Genomic DNA, 20,668 nt, shown 5'->3' on the forward strand with positions numbered 1-20,668 from the left:
GGACACAAAAATCACAGAAACCCTTTTTAGGTTCATGAGAGAAGGTTTGACAAGTGTGTTCCAAGTTTGGGTGCCAATCACATTTTGTAAGCTTTTCACCAAAAGGTGCCCATTCACCTTCTGCTCCCTACTGCAGTTACAGAGGTCATTGTTCCCAGCTGAATGTCACCCTCCTGGTTCTGTATCTGCATTCCCTCTACCTTGACTGTCTTCTGTTTTCCTGTCCATCTGTCTCCTGTCTGCCTACTTCCCTCTGTTTGTGTACCCTCCTACCTAAAAGAGCTTTTATTTCTGTGTTATGTAGAAGTGGGACAACTGGGCCTTGGTGTCCAGATTATTCAGTATATTGAATGTCCATTTAGCCTTGCCCTAAGCTTTCAATAAAATGTAAATCCATTACAAATTCTGGCTCTATTCCTCTCCTGACCTCAAGCTAATGTATTACAAAATACTATTTCTGGAAAAAAATGTTAACATGATCATCTTAGCCATGAATTTATTTTAATTATCTTAAATGATGGATCATACCACTTTTGGCCCATTCCACTGAAGCTAACAACCTTGCCATTGGGTAAGGGAATGGTAGCATGAACCTGATTTTTCATATCTCTATGTGAAGACTGTTTGAAGGCTCTTGCAAGTCGAGGGCTTCAAGAAGCTCCTTTGAAGCAGGAGAAGTATCATTAAGTCCCTAAGTTTTTGTGAGTCTTGCTCCCCCTCAGAAGTCAGCCCTCTTGTGTCCTGTATGAGTCACCAGCTTCCCTGCCCCTGAGCTTGGGCACACTCACCGGTGTGGAACAGAATTCACCTGCGCTGAGCCTTTTAGGTCACTGATCACCTTGCTTCTGCATCTGTCCGTAGGGACCTCTGCACACGTGTGAGCGTCCCACCAGGCACGGGGACACCTAGTGTCTGTCTCTAGGGGCGGATGGTGGGGGCCCTGTGTAACCTGGGGCAGCCAGAGGGCGGCAGTGTCTTGGGAAGATCCCGAGGAGGAAAAGCAGCAAGCTTTCAGCCCAGGAGCGTGGCAGATGTGGTTCATCTCGTTGCAGGCTGGATAGAATGAAGAGCAGGACTGGCGGATGATTCAGGAGCGCTAGGGCCTTTTCGTGCGGACCGTCTTCTTTGCTGGGTGTTCTCAGCCTGCGACTGAGGTAGGCGGACAAAGCCCCGGTTCGTGGGCGCCATGTGGGTGCTGCCTGGAGCCGATGTGCTGCTGCTGCTCGCCGTGGGCCTCCGCACCAGCTCAGGTGAGCCTGGTCCTGTACGCCCAGACCACAGAAGCCTGACTGCCTGGAAGAAGACTGCAACTCCTCAGGCCAGAAGAGGAAAGGGTGAGGTGGGGGAGGGGGCAGTGCAGGCCCAGGTATTCCCGAAGAAGAAGCTCCTGGGTCAAGAGTTTCTTTTTGAAATTCTCGAATTCTGGAGTTCATGTTTTCAAGCACATGTGCTAACTTTGCATTCTGAACAGCCTCTGTCAAGGAAAAATAACCAAGTCAAAGTAACTTAGAGCCAAATATCTGCCATCTGGGGTAGCATATGTTCTCCAGTATCTTTGATAGAACGTAGATTATGTATCGCTCTCTCTCCCAGAGGAAGGCCCCCAGTCGGTCACCACAGGGAGAGCTGGAGCATCCTGCCCCCAGTTCTCGTCTTGTTAGGGCAGCCCAGGCCGAAAATGGGCAGGGGAGTCGTGAGACAAGTTCTAGCCAACGCGGGTGAAGGTAGGGTAGTCTCAGGAATATCTTGAGGAAAGAAAGGGGATAGCCTGCAGCTGAATGATATCAGGACGTCTGTGCCAGGCCAGGAAACTCTGAATGTGAAATCTTGATAAAGTGGATCTTTGAATAAGGTGCTCTGTGTGAGTGTGTGTGCATACACATGCTTTCTCAGCAGGGCAGAAATGTGGAGTTCAAGCAGTTGATTTGAAAAGTATGGAGACTGTCTTAGAATCAGAGTTTTTTACTAGAATTATTAGTTGGAGAAATTCAACAGTTGATCAACATCCGTGGCAGGTCAATATAACAAAGGCATTGATTTCTTAATGAGAAAATGGTGAATTATGTCCTTTGTTTCATATCTCAAAACTTCAAGTTAACGTTTTTCTCTCAACTCTACTCAACCTCTCTGCCAGTTTACTTCATATCTTACTAACCAATTTAGCATAAGAATGTTATATCATAATAGAAGAGTTCATTTCAGATATTTCTGAGGGAGACAACATCCCTGGGGAGATGACTGTTAGTTGAGTTCATAATTTTCTAGAATTAGGTGAGCACCATTTCTGTGGAAGGAAGCTTGATTCAAGGTGATCTGGTGGTTATAGCAGCACACTGCCAAGTAAGTTGTGGATTTCTAATACTTGTCAAACTTTGATTCATGGTGATCGAACTGGGAGATTTGATGCTTTAAATACCTTCCACTGTTAAATGTCAATGCCTTTCTTAATTTTGCCACATGGTCTGCCTACCCACTGACCTTCCTGATCCCCAGAAACTGGCATCTGTCCCAAGATTAGCCACACTTCCTGCTTTACTGATCAGAAACCCTAGTGATCCCAGATATCTATAATTTGTGGAGTTAGTGGTGAAGAAAACTAATTACCCATTCTAATAAAGGATTAACATTAAATGTTAAATGGATGCTCCAAAGTTTTAATAATCTTTGAGTTTTAGTCATTAGAGGGGAAAAACACTGTGGAAATAACAGATACTTGGCTGGATTAGAAGAGGGTATTAATAAGAGGAAAAGGACAGTTCTAGGAAAAAAATTTTATATATCGTTAAAAATGATAGAGCATGTATAGACTGGTTTATTTATAAAAGAAGAAAAGAAGGCCACACTTATTTTACATAGAAAGAGGATGGTAAGAGAAAGAGTTCACAGTGTAAATACTCTGTGACTGAAAATTATGACTTTTTATAGATTCCTATAACTTATAGGGAATTATGACAATTGTAATCATCAACAAAGGTATATATTTTTTGTCTCAGAAATGCATATAGGTAAATTAATCATTTTTCATTTATTTACATGAAACTAAGACAGTCTTTCCTGGGGAAAACAACTACTGAGCGAAACATTTTTCTTTGGTTTTAGGAAGCAAATTAAGAGTCTGACTGTGACCGCTGGAGAGTACAACTTCTTTTAGAAGAATAAGGAAGAACAGACTATCCCTGTCATTATTATCCATCCTGAATACAATAGACTTGGATATATAAGTTCTGATACTGCACTGCTGTATCTAAAACATAAAGTCAAGTTTGGTAAGTAAGAAGAGTTAGAATACACAAAAAATTATAATAGAAAAGAACTTAAAAGAACTTTATTAATTCTGTACCAGTTAACTTTAATTTCTGTATATGTATCTAATAATATTAGAATGACTAAGTTTTGTTTCTTTTTAAAATGATTTTTTTAATATCTAAAACACTGTATAGACTAAAAGTCCTAGCCACAAATTATGTATGCTTAACTTAATCAGCATTTTAAATACTCCAATGTCTTAGCTGGGCTATAATGTAGACCATCTACTTATTTATACTCAGCTCTAGCCTAAGAGTTTGGAACATTTGAAAATTTTCTCAGAAACTTATCCTTTCTGTCATTATTGTGGACTAGATAGCTGACACTCTCTCAACACAGACAATCTAAATGCGGATAAAATAGTAAAAACATATTTTTAGAAAATGCAAGAATTGAAAGTGTTTAGTGGGCCAAAACAATGAAAACACAAATCTAGAGGAGTTAGCCAGGCATTGAAGTAAGTGATTGCTTTTGAGGCATCTAATTCAGGGATCCTCAACCCCTGGGCTGCAGACCTGTTAGGAACTGGGCCGCACGGCAGGAGGTGAATGACAGGCAAGTGAGTCTTGAAGCTTCATTTATATTTGTAACCTCTTCCCAGCACTAGCATCATCACCTCCTCAGCTCCACCTCGGACCATCCGTCATTAGATTCTCATAGGAGCACTAGTCTCTGGTGCCAAAAAAGGTTGAGAATCGCTAATCTAACTATATGATCTAATTGATCTTTTAGAATATAGAGCTTTAATTGATCATGTAAAGAGACCACATGGGAGTAGGGATAGGGGATGGGAAAGTCTGATAACAGCCTCTTGTTTAATCTGGGACTTGTTGAAAAGTAATGCTTTGGAAGATAGGGAAAAATATGTCTACAGTTATACATCTTAATGTTCCTGATCTCCTCTGATCTCGGAAGCTGAGCAGGGTCAGGCCTGGTTAATATTTGGTTGGAAAAACAGTTGAAAAGAGAGGGAAATATGCCACATGCAGTAAGAGAATTAGGAAACCTACCTGCCTGAACCTTGGCTCTGGATGGAGGATTCTCAGAAGAATCTGTATTCATGAGCCAGTCCTCATTCAGGTTTGATGCTCACATTTACATTACCTGTGACCAAAAACTCCAAGACTTTAAAATTGTTCCAGGTGAAGAATTGGGGCTTCTGGCAGAAGTAAAGGTAAATCCTCTCTGAAGAGATGAAGCTTAAATCTCAGCTTCGAGGTACACCCATAAAATTTTAATAAATGTGAGCACACAGTTAAAAGCATGCAAAGAAAGTTGCCACCAAAGAGTCAGAAACAATAACAACTAACCGGTCTTTCTAGGCTTACAGATGTTAAAGTGAGATGCATAATATAAAAATGTTTTACTTAAATTTAAGTAAAGGTCTATCAAAAATGACAAAAGAATAAGAAACTATTAACTGAAAAGGAAGATTTGAAAAGCAGCCAATAAAACACTAAGATAGGAAAATATAATTGGAATTAGATTACAGAGTATATCAGATATAAGGAGCTAGATAAGATTAGATGAGCTATAGGGAAATAGAAGGTCTGAAATAATTATCTAAGAGACAAAAAGAGTAAAAGAGAAGATAGACTGAAAGAATAAACATCCAGTATGAATTTTAGAGTATAGGTAATGGGAAAGAAAAGCTATAATTTAACAGAAAGTGACTAAGAGTTAATTATAACTAATGAGACACAAATCTTCAGATTTAACAAGTTTAGTAATCCCAAACTATGATATTACAAATAATTTTGTATCTAGATATATTGTGCTAAAACCATAGCATGCTATAAGCAAAGTGAGGATGAATCTCAGAGGCATCCAAAGGAAAAAACTATAATTTCCAAACAGGAAAGGCAATTGGACTGACAGATAATTTTTCAACAACAGTAATGAAAGTCAGATAAAATTAGAATAAGATCATCAAAATACTGAGAGAATAACTCAAACTAGATTTGTATATCAAAAGAAACTATTGACTTTTTTTTTTTCCATTTATAAAAAACTCCAAGCAGGTCTATCTGTGTTAGCTAAGTCAATTTCTCCTTCTCAATTCTCATAAGCATGTATTAGGTTTGAGATGTCTATTAGACATCCACTACTACCACACTACCAAATTTGCTCTTGTCACAGTCACTGATGGCCTTCATGTACTAAAATCAAAGGTAAATTCTCAGTCCTCATCTTACTTAACAAGTTTTTGATAGAATTGATTATATTCTCCTAGAAACAGTTTCTTCGCTTGAATTCCAGGAATTTCTTGGTTTTTCTCCTGTCCCTTTTTACATCCCTCTTTAGGCTTCTATGATGATCCCTCCATTTTGTGACTTCCTATGGTTGCCATGCCCCACGGCTCAGTGCTTAGTCCTCTTCTCCTATCTGTGCTCACTCATTCCCTTAGTGATTTCATCCGGTATCAAAGCTTTAAACACCATCTCGTTGGAGATGACTCCAAATATTATATATCTAGCCCGGATTTCTTTATATTATATATGCTGATGGGATTAATAGGGATCATATAGCCAAATGCCAAATGGTCATCTACCTGGATGGCTAATATGCATCTCAAATTTAATATGTTTAAAACAAAATCCTGATTATCCCCTGTACCTAAATCTGCTCTACCCATAGTCTTTCATCACAATTAATGACACCTCTACCCCTCCAGTTACTTAAGTAAACATTTTGCACTCATTCTTCATTCCTGTGTTTCTCTCTCCCTCCCTCCTTCCCTCCCTCCCTCCCTCTCTCTCTCTCTCTTTCATCATATATATTGAATCCATCCAAAAAAATTCTATTGCTCTGCCTCACCCTCTCCACTCTTACCATCCTATTTCAGGCTACCATGATTTCTTGCCTGGGTTAATTTTAATGGTCCCTTAAATCATACCTGGCTTCCTCTTTTGTATCCCTAATGTGTATTATTAATACAGCAGAGGGAATAATACTTTTTGAAGGGTAAGTTAGATTATGTCACCCTATCCAAAACACTTCAGGGGTTCTTCATTTCACTCAGATGGAAATCAATATTCTTATCATCTGATATCTTCCTCTCCTCCTCCCAGCCCTACATCTACCCTATTTTTTATTTATTTTTTGCTAAACTTTCTTTCGTTTAGTCTGCTCCATGCATCCTGGCGTCCCCACTATTCAAACATATGTGACATGATTCTACTATGGAAACTTTCTATTTTGTTTCTTCTTCAAATACTTCCACCCAGATAACCACATGGTTCCTTCCCTCTGCTTCTTTAAGGCTTCATTCAAATGTCACTAGCTCAATAAGACTTGTTAAGACTACCGTGTTTAAAATGATACCTCAGACGTATCTTCTATATCTTGCTGTGATTTTCCCAAAGCACATGCTACCAAACATTTAAATTATTATAGTTATTATTTGTATTTCCTCTTCCCTATCATCTCCACTGCTCGACACACACACACACACACACACACACACACACACACACACACAATTTCTGCCAGGGCAGGGTTTTTCCCCCCTGCTTATTCACTGAGACCTAGAAGAGGGCTTGCCACATAGTGGCACTCAATTTACTTTCAAGGGAAAAGTTATCCCTTAAGAACAAAGACTCATTTTAAAATGTTAGAAGTTTGAGAATGTCATTGGGGTGTATAGAACAATAGGTTATGTTTTTCCTAATTTTACTTTTCCTGCAGTTTTCTGAATTTCTATATGAAATAATTTTTTATGAGAGAGGAAAACATTAAAAATATATCAGTATTAATATTTAGGAATAAATTGTAGAAGTCATGAAATCAACCGGGGTCACTTTCCAAATATATTCACTTGTGTACCTTAAGATATTTTTGTTATTATTTTTTCAGGAACTGCTATTCAGCAAATCCATCTCCCCCATACAGATGATAAATTTGAAGAAGGGATTCTTTGCATGGCTAGTGGATGGGGCAACATTTCAGAGAGTAAGAGGCATCAAAAAATATAATGGTATTTCTTCCAGGCACCTTTGGATGCCCAGTAGAAGCAAGAATTTCATTGGCCATGAGTAATATTTTTATCCTGTATGTGTGTTCTTTTTTAATCTTTTCCTCTGCATTCTGACGCAGTGAAGATTTCTGGTTATCTTCACCATAGAAATGTCTATACTTAGGCTCTACATAAAACTCCTCTTACTGACATTTTGATTAGTGGGTCAGATAAAGGAACCAGAAATAACTATAATAGATGAAGAAGAATAATACAGCAAAGGGATAATCAGGAAATAGTAACAATAGTTAAGCTTCCTTATCTTTAATATTGTGATTTTTAAAGAAAAATGAAAAATTTTACAAAATATTGCTTTATTGACTAAAATTTTCCTCTTGGGGAAATAAGTGTATATTCAGAGAAGTCACAATTGCCTATGTTACCTTAAAAATCTGCTGGATTTTTAAAGTCTTTTATCACATATATGATTTTACGAGAGATTATAATTTACTCCTAAAATAATAAGGCTAAACATCTTTTTGTAATAGTTTTAAACTTGTAGGCTTCTTACTGATATGTTTCAGTGTGGTCACTTGTTGACTTTCAGCATAGAAAGTTGTTGACTAACTTATTGGTCCCTTCCACACAGCATCAGAGTATTCAAATGTCTTATAAAAAGTAAAACTTCCCATTATGGATGACAAAACATGTAATACCATGCTGAAAGATACAAACCTTTTTCCCCTGGGAAGGACCGTGTTTTGTGCTGGTTTCTCTAATGGGGAAATGGATGCCTGCCAGGTAAAAAGCATAAAACAGCCCAGTTATTCAGTGACATGTGGGTGATAGTGAATTCTACCTTTCCTCATGAACTGCTTTTTGGGAGATTACTACTTCGAAATTCCCTTTTTCTCTCACCTTTCCACCTAGTTTCTACTGAAAGCTTTTACTTGACCTGAGCTGAGAGAATAATTTCCTGTCCCATGCCCATGCTTACCTTCACACCTCTTTTTGTGCCAAGGGGAGAGAAGGAGGTTTTTTTTTTTTTTTGCCAGGGGGTGGGGAACCATTTTCAACCTAATGGAACCAAGCAAGATAACCACTTTGGCAAACTAATTAGGTCCAGCCATGTACTATTTTTCATTCCATCTTTTGTTAAATATTGTGCTTTTAAAAGAGTTTGGTGCAGAATGCAGTGTTTGTACAAAATTTGACCAAAGATAGGATAATATAGTAATCGTTGAGTAAAAGATGTGAATGACAGTGACCTCTCAAGGCCTACACAGCAACTTCACAAAGAACACTAACCTTTAGAAGCTAAAAAAAGGAAAGGGAAACCAATTTGTGAAAGGCATGCACTTTCTATTTTAGATGGAGAAGATGATTTACTTGGAAAATGTATATATATTTTTAAGTGGAGGAGTAGGTAGTCTTTATTCTTTGTCAAAAGCAGCTTGAAACTGCTGTAGGAACCTCCCTGAAATTATCTGTTGGAAAAATATTTAATTATTCTTCTGGGGGTGGTGGTGGGTGGTGACAAGACAAAGACCAGGAAGAGTTGGGGAGAAAAGAGATAGAAATTTACAATTATGCCACTTTCTAAATTGGGACACAGGAAGACCAAGTGCGCTTTGTCCTGTCTGCATTCTTTATTGGCAATCATTTTTTTGGATGAGGCCTCAAATAATTCTATGCCTTTTGAGGAGAGCTTAATCAAACACAAAACATACATTCTCAAAGCAGCATGTTATTCTGAAGAATTATTAAGATAGAACTCTGAAATTGTGGGTTTCTTATCCTTTACTCTGAGAGCCAGTGGTCCTTCACGTATAGTCCCTGGGACAAAATTAGGCTTCCCAGGCATTCTGTTTTCAAGGTCTTGAGCCATTGCATGACCTTGGGGCTCTTTTTAATGCTGCTATAACCTTGGGCTATAACCCAGTCTTCCCTAGCAATTCCAAGTGACAAGCTATAGTGGAAGCATTTATATGTAAAACCCCTCTCCTTTCATTGCTTTGGGAATGTATATGTTTGTTCACCCAAAAAAGAGGAAAAAAGAAATCATTAGCTTGACAAGGTTGAAGAAAATAGGTGGAAGAGGATTATATCTGGGTGAAAATATAATACCTTGAAACTAATGATGAAGAAATAAAAAGATGGACAAAAAATATCGATGAACAATGACCATTGGGCTTAGATGCCTCTACTTCTCACTTTGAGATGAATGTTGATATTTGTGAACCTGGTAAAATAGTTTTAACTTGTTAATATTTTCCAATTTTCTCTTTGTCTACTATAAAAGGGGGACAAGACAATGGAATCTGGATTCTTGCTGGGTAACTTCCTGGGGAGCTGGTTGTACTAGAGCCTGGAATCTTTTAAGAAATAACTGTAGAAGAACATCACTTGACATTTTCTCCAAGGTGTTTGAGTTGATGGATTTTATCACTCAGAACATGATCACAGGTGGGTGTAATTTCTGTGAATTCTTTTCTAATTTTATTGTAACTCAAAAATTGATCATGTTTATTTCAAGAATAGTCACTCTGATTGTTAAGAGTGGAAAATTTTCCAGTGAGCCAACTTCTTTTGTAATCTGCTTGCTTGTTTAATGTCAACCAGGGTGTGGTTCTAGAAATACATTGTGCAAAGATATGCTAATGGACAATTTCTGCTTCTGTAATCTGCTTGCTTGTTTGATGTGGTTCTAGGCTTTATAAACTGCCTCTTTTGGGAGCTTGGGGCTGATTCTCTGACCCTGCGGTGGCGAAGAGTAGCCTACCAGCTAATAAAGGCTCATAATTCATCTCAATTTGCTCCGTGGGTCTTAGAATTCATTGCACCACAACATGATATGTTACAGATATAATCAAAACTAAGCTTTAAAATAAAACAACAGTGTGGCTGGTTTTTAGTTTCGAATCCAATGTATATTCTGTTTCTGAATTCATGAACCCTGATATTTAGCAATTTAACTTGAATTTTTTAACTTGAGCTTCAACTGGACCTTCAAGTTTATGTTCATGTAGATTTTAATGAGATATTTTATATTTATGAGATTTAAAAATAGCCTTTGAGAATAGACTCATCAGATGATTTTTTTTTTCATTTATTCGGTTTTTTCCATTTTTTTCCTCTAAACTACTTAAGAGTACTGAAAATAAATCACTCTTCTCCCACTTTTCTCATTCACCCTTGTTCATTTTATTTGATGACAGTGGGAAAATAAGGGAAACTTTGGAGAGTTATTTTTGTTCTGCAGCACTAAAGTTTAGACTAGGACAATGACTATGGGTCTGAAGATGCCAACCTGACCTCAAGAAACTTTCCAACTATTATGGGAGATAAGTAAACGGACAATTGCAATAAAAAGCCAAGTTCAGGTAAGCCCAGAGAGCCATCAGATCACTGAGGAGTAGTCTAGGGTGCTCAGTCCTAAGGGACCAGATGTTTGCCATATAAAGGGGCAGCATCTGCACAGATAATGGCCCCTGCAGAATAAAGAGGCATAAGGAAATCCAAATTATAGAACAAGTAGTTTGGTATAAGAACCAATTTTTTTTTTTTTAAGGCCTAGAGCCAGAGCATCAGAACCTAGTTTTCTCTCCACCCACTTCCTCATTGTAGTCCATCTAAGGGCAGCAACCTAGCTGATGATTTGAAAAGCACAACTGCTGTTGGTCCAGCTGAATGCCAGTGCTACCTCAGACCAGAGCAGGCTCTGAGCTCACTTTTGTTTAGTCTTCAGAGTAAAAGTGTTCTGTTCATTGCCACTACTGCAGGGAGAAATTCTCTCATGGTGGGAATTCTATTCACGTTTTATCACCTGGAAGAGAAAGTTAAAAAGATTAACAAGCCCTAAACAAAGGTGAATGATAACAATATTTTTAAGTGGCAATTAAATCAGGCAAAAACTATTAATTTCACAGTTAAATGAATATCAGAATGTGACAAGTAATTTATTTAAATAACACTTAAGATCATCTTTCTGAGTATCGTCTTGTTGCCTATTTCTTCTAGCTTCCAACAGTTTAAACGTGACACTGGCATCTGAGTCAATGAAAGAGACTTGCCATGTCATTGCTAACACTTGTATACTTTTACTTTAGCATCTTTGTTATAACCCTAATTAGAGATGGAAAAATACCATATGAGTTTCATATACTATCAATTTAATAGCTTCAGTGTGACTCATGTTTAAAAAAAAAAATCGGATAAATGTTAAATCTGAAGAACTCAAAGAAAAGAACATAATTATTACTATTTAGCCATAAAAAAGAATGAAATCTTGCCATTTGCAACAACCTGAATGAACCTTGAGAGCATTATGTTGAATGAAATAAGTCAGATAGAGAAAGACAAAAACCATACAATTTCACTTGCTTGTGGAATTTTTTTAAAAAAAAAAGAACCAAGATCATAGATACAGAAAACAGATTGGTGGTTGCCAGAGGTGGGTGAATGGGAAAAATGGGTAAAAGTGGTCAAAAGGTACAAACTTGCAGTTATAAGTCATAGGATGTGAGGTACAGAATGGTGACTGTAGTTAATACTGCATTGCATGTCTAAAAGTAGCTAAGAGAGATTTTAAAAGTCCTCACCACAAGGAAAAAAAAAATGTTACTATGTGTAGTGATGGAGGTTAACTGGACTTAATTTGATCATTTTGCAATATATATAAGTATCAAATCATTGTTATAGGCCTAAAACTAATGTAATGCTATATGTCAATTATTCCTTAAGAAAAAAATGTAGGAGAAAAGTATTGTAGAAGTATGTCAGATGGTTAATTAGTAAAACTATTATATTTTTTAAAAGAACATATGATTTAGAAATTTTCCTGAAGAAATCTGCAAGTACAAAGTCCAGGTCATAGCCTCTAAAAACATATTCATTTCCATAGATATAAATTATATAATATAAATTGTGTAGCTTTGAGCTGACTCAATGATGTTTTGAAATATTGTCTACAACTGAGGTAAATAATCACCTTTTTACTTATGTTTTTGACGCTTGTAGACCTTAGGAAACAGTGTTTATTTGAAGAAAATGGGAAGATTTGTTACCCCTATTGAAAAGAGTACAACTATTCTCATAATTGATATGTATCCCAGGCAGGAATGATTTCTGAGTTTTTCTTCCAAAATCAGGCCATTTAAGGGGCTATGTTTGGGCAATGTTATCTATTATCTCGATTTCTCTGATTATCATAAAGTCTGTATATTTCATCTGATATTCTCTGGTTGGCAAATATTTGTCGATTGCTATTTCTGATACCCATTACTACAAATTATTGACAGAAGTAGTATTAAGACTGTTGCTTAGACTGATGCTGTCTAATATTAACAGCATCTAGTAGTGAGATTGTCATGGGAATTTAGTGGTTAATCGTCTTCCACTTATTTCTGTGATAATGGTAATGTTTTGTTAAGCATTGCCTAGAAGATGGAAACTAGTTTATGATCTATAAACTTCAGTATCTTTAAATATTTTTTCTATATACTCTGTCCTATATATAGGCAAAGATAAGCTTTAGAAATTAGTTTTGCAATATCTCATTTTATTGTATTGAGCATTGAAAAATATTCAAAGGTAGATGACAGTTCTATGAGCCTATAATCTGGTAATAGGAGAGAGCTGAACGAAAATAGCTATACAAGATGAAATAATCGTTATAACCCACACTACTTATATGTATTGGTTCTGGAAAATGGAAAGACTAATTTTTATTCCAGTGATTTGTGAGGTATGTGTGTGTATACTCTGATTGGGAAAAGTGGGGTAAGAATGCTTTTTGAAAGGGGTGGTATTGAAATAGGCTTTGAAGGATGCTTACGATTTTATAGCTCATGAAGTCTTTTGTAGCTCTAATATCTAAGAGATTTCTACAGATCATTTCAGACAGATGGGATTACATATAAAGAATGTCAGGGAGGTGAAGAAATCAGGATTGTTTGGACAATGTGTATCCCAGTGCTGTTGGAGAGCCATGTTAATCTAAAGAGGAACTGGGGTAACAGTGGACAATGAAGATAAAAAAAATGGTAAGGCCTTAATTTTAGAGGACCTTGAATTCCATATGAAGAAGCTTAGAGTTTATGCCATAGGAATTGGGAAGGTAAAATGGTGGCGAGATTATAATTTATAAAATTAACATAAAATGATTGTAAGTATGCATTAGAAGAATAGGATGGAAACGAAGTGGCTTAATTGCAACCCTTATTTAAAAAGCCTAAGTAAGTTGACTTTTGTGAGTCAACCTAAATAAAGCCTTTGCCATCTTTGCTTAAACTTTTAAAATATCATCCAGAACAAGAGTTAGAGTCCTGTTTTACTGGACTCCTGGGCACTCTCCTAGAGTAGGGACGAGGTCTCTAGGTACAGTCTTTAGAGAGGAACATTGGTGATCTGGAAATTACTTCAAGGATAATGACCAAGATGGAAAAACATTCAAAACAGTGTCTTGGGAGATATGTTGGAAGAAACATAATTTCAGTCCAAAGAAGACTTGAGAATAACTGTCTTGCTTTATCTGAAAGGCTACTAGATAAGCAGAATTGGACTTGTTCTGTTTAATTAACAGAGCTGAGAGCAAGGAGCAGAAGGTAGATGTTAAGAGGAGGTAGATTTCAATCTCATATAAAGCAGTTTCTAATTTGAGAGATTTCTGAGCCTGCCTCAGGAGATAATGAATTTCCCTTATAAGTGGATATTTGAGCAGAGCACAGATGGCTGCAGGTGAGATTAGAGAAAGCATTTATTTGTACATTAGGGAAGAGACATGCAGATGACAGGCCATTCACTCTCAAACACGGAGAACCTGTAATTCATGTTTGACAATGAAGAATTGAACAGGTCTCTGCAAGAATGACTTTCAAGACAAAGAGAGGGTCAGATATTTCAAAAGCCAAAATGAGTTCAGATAAAATATTATTCGATATCAACAGCATCTGATTCCATAGAATTGCAGGATCAGAAACTATATCCGTAATAGGATAAACGATTGTTGAAGACTTGGTATCTCTCCTTCACCGGATAGTCAAAAAAGTTTTTACTGAAACCTTAAGGTATGTTAGGCACTCTTTTAGATTCTAGTAATACAGCAGTGAATTAAAATGTTTTCATTTGTGGGGCAAGTTTGAAGATGGAAAGAATGGGGATAATACAAATAATATTACATATAGTAAAGGTGATAGGTGCTATGCAGAAGGATTAAGCAAGAAAGAGGGAGTAGAGAGTGATGAGTTGTGCAATATATTAGAGAGTGGTCAGGGAAGACTGTACCATAAAGATGACATTTAAACAAAGACTTGAATAAGATGAGGGAGGGAATCATATCATCTTGGGAAAGGACATTTGTGGCAAAAGGAGTGGTATGTGTAAAGCAGGAAAACTCTTGGTATATTTGGGGAACAGCAAGATCAGAGAGCTTGAGCTAAATGAGAGAGAAGAGAAGTGGTTGTGATCAGTGATGGCCAAATAAATAGGACATAAGGATTTGGGATTTGGGATTTTACTGTGAGTAAGATATGGAGCCATTGGAGGACTTTGAGCAGAAGAGGAACATGACAAGATACATTGTAAAGGATCACTTTGGCTGTTGTATTGAAAATGGAATGTAGACAGGCAAGATCAAGAGCTGAGAGACTAGCTACTACAATAATTCAGGTGAGGATGCTGACTTTGACCATGTTTGGAATAGCAGAGGTGGTTAGAACAGGATTTGCTAATGAGTTGAAAGGTTGAATTTTAAGAGAGAGAAAAGAGCCTTGTGATTGACTTGAGGGTTTTTGACCTATGAGAAAGACAGAGCTGCCATTGTTTGAGATAAGAAAGAGAGTTAAGCAATGAAGAAGAGGAGGAAGTTGAAGCATTGGCTTTTAGATAATAGAGCAATAGTGTCAAAAGAAGGAGGCTTTTTGTTGTTGTTGTTTCTTTTTTAGAAGGCTTTTTTTTTTTTTTTTTTGGAAAGGTAGCCTTATCTGTCCTAATGGGCAGAGAGAGAGAGAGTAAGAGAATAAGTCGAGATTATATATATTTCTGGAAAAAATTCTTTCAGTTAAGGTCTAAGAGAATTATGACTCCACTCTAAGAGCCTTCTGATTTTAGAATGTTCAAATGTGAAAATACACGTTTTAGAAACGTATTAAGGTATGGAGCCAGTCTGCATACTTAGTGACATCTCCAGCATGCTAAGCAGCATTGAATGGTGGAAGGGCTTTATAAAGTCCTAATGGAATCAATTAGTTAATGATAAGGGAGAGAGATAATGGGAAGAGGAGCCGACAGTTATGCAGTCTCTCCAAGTACATCTTTATTCTGGTAAATTGTAGCTATACTCTCAGAAATGACAGATACATAGCACTTGGTGGTCTCCTTCTTTCCATGCCCATGGAAGACATTGCATTTCTTAGACCCTAGAATAGTAGATATTTGAAAGGATAAATTAACAATTAATTTTGGTACTTGTCTCTCCTTAGCTTGACTATACCTCAGAATCCCTTTTAATATAGCCATCACTAACAATAAATTGAGATTGGCATATGATTTTCCATCTTCAAGTTAGAGATTTTGAGGCAGAAATAATTTGACGAAAACAGGAGAAAGTACTGGCCTTTGAAGCTATACAGCCTAAACTATATTTCCTATTATATGAAATGTCATGAGTCCTTTAATACAAATGCCAGTTTTCCCATCTAGAAAAAGGAAGCAACTTCTCTCCTGCCTGTTTCAGAGGGATATAATGAATCTCAGGAAGGATGATACATGTGAGGTGCTTTTTCAAATTAAGTGCTTAAAAACCCAAGGTTTGTAATATTTTAGGCAGCTTTTTGCTTTTTTAAATCGAAGTGCTTAAAAAGTGATTTTCCTAATATTTTAAGCAGCCTATTTTTACATCTATGTTTGGGATAATGGACTCAAAAAGAAAAAGAGTAAAGCAAAGAGTTTCTGATTAAGGAAGAGATGTTTAGTAAGGCAAATCAGTGTGTTTGGTTTTGGGAAACTGGGCGTAGAAGAGTTGGATGACACCTATACCCTAGAACATTTATTTCTTAGAGGGCAGTGGGACTGTTAACAAGTCGAAGGTTGTTGAAAAAGACTACCAAGTTTTGGAAAGATTCCAGATGAGATTGCTTTGCGTTCAGATAAATGTGAGACATGGAAGACACTGAGGATTTATGGCCCACTGGGGTTTCTTTTCTTGAAAGAGAACATGAATTCATGTAGAAATATAAAGATGTAAAGGATTACTGTTAAATTATGGAAGATTACTTTCAAAATGTTTACACATGTTTCTAAAGATGTTAATAAAAGGTCACAGCTGACCTTACTGGGAATTAGAAGGATGACATTGCCACCACAGGGACTGTGACTTAGGATGACCTTGGAGGATGCGGCTGATAACATGTGCTACATGAACAGTCTGCCATTCATAATTAATAATTCAACTTCTGGGTGAATATTATGAATTTTCAATTAGAATAGAGAGATGAATCAGGCTTCTTCAATTTATAGATCATAATTCTAGCATTTTATAACTAAATGAAATTTTAAAGGTGGTTTCTGGCTATTCTCTAATCTTCTATTGGTTGGATGTCAGAAATTCAAACATAAACAACTTATTCTCACATAAGTAATTATCATTGCCTTTTATCTTCTAATGTTCTATAAAATATCATTGGTGAGTTATGGGGTAAAGCCCAGATAATAGATCTTATCTGTCACACTTTACTCTGCCATTTATTATACATTTTCCACCTTCCCCTACCTAGCTTAAGTATTTGAAAAATAATAGTACCAGCAAATAAAATTATCCTGATAAAATTTATAAGCTTAGACATAGAAAATCAAGTTGGATGTGATGATGACTATGTATCTTTGCAATCAAGCAATGGAGCACTTGTTAGTAAGTATGTCACATTTATTTTCATTTGTCATTTTATAGCTCCTAAGAGACCAAAGAGGTGCTAAAGAATCCAAAATTATATTTCTGCCCACAGACCCATTATTTTATCTTCTGTAGTGTGCCCTTCTGGAAGAGGTGGAGGTATGTGCAATAAGAGTGGAGCCAATAGGCTGAGTTTTCTCTATTCCTTTCTCAAGTTTAATAACAGTATTGAACAAAAGTGATGTCACAATTGTCAGAAAACTTCTTTTGAATGCATTATTTATTTACTTTTTGTCACAAAAATGGGTGCACATTTGCCAACTCTGGTAAAGACAAATGAGCAAATGGAAGAAATCTAAAACAACCATAACTTGAGCATGGAGAGATAGACGCTATTAACATTTTATTATATGTTCACTTACACATACTTACTATACACACTGAATTTACTGCACATTATATTATAATGTTTTTTTTTCCCATGACACAGTAGGTCATTTCACATTATTAAATTTCTTTTATTGAATATCTCAAGCTATATACAAGCATAACTAATATATGTATTTAATTGAAATAGTGTGTTAAGTGTGATAGAGTCTCTAAAACTGGTGTAAAATTAATCTCTAGGTCTCTATTAGGCCAGGAAGATTAGGAGAAATCTTCCTTTGACAGGATGGTATAGGCGGGATGTTGTGCTAAGTGTTGTAATATTTATGGACTAAATGATTTCATCCTTCAGGCCTGATATTTACCCAGAAATTATTCATTCAACCAATCATTTGTTAAAAATCAGTTACATACCAGATCTCATATCAGGTCCTGGATATACACAGAGTAAAAAAAAGTCTGTGCTTTAATGAATTTGCAGTTTGGGGAGGTAACTAAAGGTATACCACAAAGTAGGAAATTACATAGAATAGGAAATATGCTGTGGTGATTCAGAAAAGGTAACTTTTATTTCTGTTGGGTATCTTGGAAGGATTATAGGAGAACTAGACTTTGAGTTAAGCCCTGAAAGATGAGTAGAATTTGGACACAGTAGATGGGATCTGAAAAAGTGAATGGAATATAAAATCATGGAAGCAGAAAGTGTGGAATGATTAGAGGGTATGTTTAGAATAGAGTTCATGGAAGATAATATTAGAAAAACAAACACATATAAGTTTGTTTCCATCATTTTTTTTAGTAATCTTATTCCAATTTGCTGACAGAGACCAATAAGGCCAAAGTTACATTTGTTTCTGATGCAGAAAATAGTGGCAATGGCTTTGAGCTTACCTTTAAGGCTGTACAAAAGAACTCAGAAGCAGGTATTTCAGGCACATTAAATCCCTGTTCTTTCTCTTTGATATGGGAATGAGGAAGAGAGAATGCCTTTGGCCACTCACTTTGGATTTTTCTAATACTTCCATAGGTTCAGATTGTGGGAGTGTGGCTAAATTTGTGGAAGAAGGGACGGTTCACTCTTCCAGTTACCGTGATTTGTATCCCAGGAATGTAAACTGTCATTGGTTCATTCATGCTCCAGAGAAACACGTAATAAGAATAAGCAACAAAGGAAGCTTTTTCTTTCATTCATGGAGAACTTAGCTATGTTAGTTAGATAGAACTTATTTTATCTGGACTGTGAAATTCCCATCATGACTAGGAGCTTCTATTTGCCTTTTTTTTTTTTTTAAACTTCTAAAGGATAAAGGAATCAGCAGTTTAAAGGGAACGCAATGAAAAATATGCCTCCTTCTCGTCTGACTCTCTTTCTACCTCCCAGTGGCAAACACTAAGTTTCTAGATCAACCCTAGAGAGAGATTCTGAGCATATACGAAGACATATACATTGATATTTGGCAGTGCTTTTTCTACTTAAAAATATCTCAAAGATCTTTCTAGATGAGTCCACAGAGCTCTTTAAAAACTATATAAAACTATATTGTGTGATGTTTCATAATTTCTTAAACTAATTTCCTATTAATGGATATTTGGCAAATTTCCAATCTTTCCTCATACCAGTAATGCTGATATATTCCTTTGTCACTGTTTTTGGACACATGCAGATGAATGTAACTACCAGAAGTGAACCTGCATGAACCCTAGGTCAAAGGGTTTACGCATTTAAACCTCATAGTCATTGCCAAATTTCCCTCCAAAGAGGCTATAATTATTTGTTTGCACTTCTATCAATGGAGTATGAGAGGGAGTACTAAGAGCTGGTGGAGAATTCTGGAACCAGAATTCAATCTTGGTAGTAATGTGTAAAACGGGTTGGAGATTAGGGGTGAATTTACAGGTAAGGAGAGTAATGGGGAAGTCATTGCAAGAATTAATTCTAGATGTATTGCACACAAAAGGCTGCAGATAGGATCCAGCCCAGACTGGATCCTATCTGCAGCCTTTTGTGTGCAATTGTGAGTTAAACTGAAGGTATTTTACTAATGTATCCATAGACCATACCTAGGACACGAATATAACTGTCTAATTACTAAAATCATCCAGATTAATATCATTCAGTGTTTCTTCTACATAGCCATGTAGCTTCTATTTAAACAATGTCAGCAAGGAAAAAGTTAATCAAATTTTGAAATTGTTCCTCCAATTAATGAAGATCTCTGATTAATATATTGAGCCTAAGTCTGCTTCTCTGTAGCAGAAACTTATTGGTCTAAATTAATCATAGTTCCAGAAAAGAACTAAGTCTGTTTCTTCTTTCAAATAACAGTACTTTGTATTATTGAAGAGACTTCTCTTATATTGCCTGTTGATTTAATCTTTAAGCTAGATACTCATTGTTCTATTGTTATTCAGTAATTCCAAATGCCTCACCATATGATGTACCTTCCCTGGTTTGGTTTCATATTGTTCCTCTTAAAATATGGTTCATAACAGTGGAGAGCACAATAGGTGGTACACCACCTTGATCATTGGACTACTAGTGAACTAAAACTTTGGCTGACTTTTTCAGTGTCGTTAATTGTGAACTATGCCATGATATGAAAAAAACGCAGATAATATATATGTAATTTAATATTTGTGTCCCTACCACCCAGTTACAGAAGGATCTTTATATTTACCTTTTAAAAACCCTTGGTGCCCCTCTCAAGAAGTAAACACTATGCTAAATTTTGTATTCATAATTTCTTTTTATAATTTTTGTTTTGTTTTGTTTTAACATCTCGAAGTTCTTAAAAGCTAGTATGTTGTTTGGTTTGTCTTGGTTTCGATATTAACATACCAGAATTGTAGTTTAAATTCTTCTGACTTGTTTTTGTCCTCATAACATGTTATATAGGTTAAGCTGTGTGAATGTATATAACTGTAATTAATTCATTTTCAGTCCAGACTGGTTAAGTCAATCCCTTGAGTTTAAGTTCTGGACATCGTATTTGTAAATACTCCCCAGATAATCCAATGTATAGTCAAGGTCAAGAACTACTTCAGTCTCTCTGATCCACCTTGACCATTCCTCTGCTTGTTCAAAGTGGCCAGTCCCACTTCTCAAACATGCTGAGCTTGTTCTTGTCTCA

At 36.4% G+C, this 20,668-nt stretch overlaps 1 protein-coding gene across 1 annotated transcript in view; it reads left to right on the plus strand.

The window, feature by feature from the left end:
* The first annotated feature begins 1,678 nt into the window (after window positions 1–1,678).
* Window positions 1,679–20,668, plus strand: part of OVCH1 (ovochymase 1) — a 43,295-nt gene continuing 24,305 nt past the window's right edge. Inside the window, 14 exon segments of the mRNA XM_036235867.1 lie at window positions 1,679–1,724; window positions 1,867–2,030; window positions 2,277–2,291; window positions 2,293–2,340; window positions 3,104–3,266; window positions 7,162–7,257; window positions 7,911–8,099; window positions 9,564–9,596; window positions 9,599–9,835; window positions 12,281–12,361; window positions 17,034–17,176; window positions 17,737–17,745; window positions 18,337–18,460; window positions 18,565–18,711. Coding sequence (XP_036091760.1) covers window positions 1,679–1,724; window positions 1,867–2,030; window positions 2,277–2,291; window positions 2,293–2,340; window positions 3,104–3,266; window positions 7,162–7,257; window positions 7,911–8,099; window positions 9,564–9,596; window positions 9,599–9,835; window positions 12,281–12,361; window positions 17,034–17,176; window positions 17,737–17,745; window positions 18,337–18,460; window positions 18,565–18,711 — 1,495 coding nt within the window.

This window comes from Rousettus aegyptiacus, unplaced genomic scaffold (genome assembly GCF_014176215.1).
Source record: "Rousettus aegyptiacus isolate mRouAeg1 unplaced genomic scaffold, mRouAeg1.p scaffold_m13_p_2, whole genome shotgun sequence".
Lineage (NCBI taxonomy): Eukaryota > Metazoa > Chordata > Mammalia > Chiroptera > Pteropodidae > Rousettus > Rousettus aegyptiacus.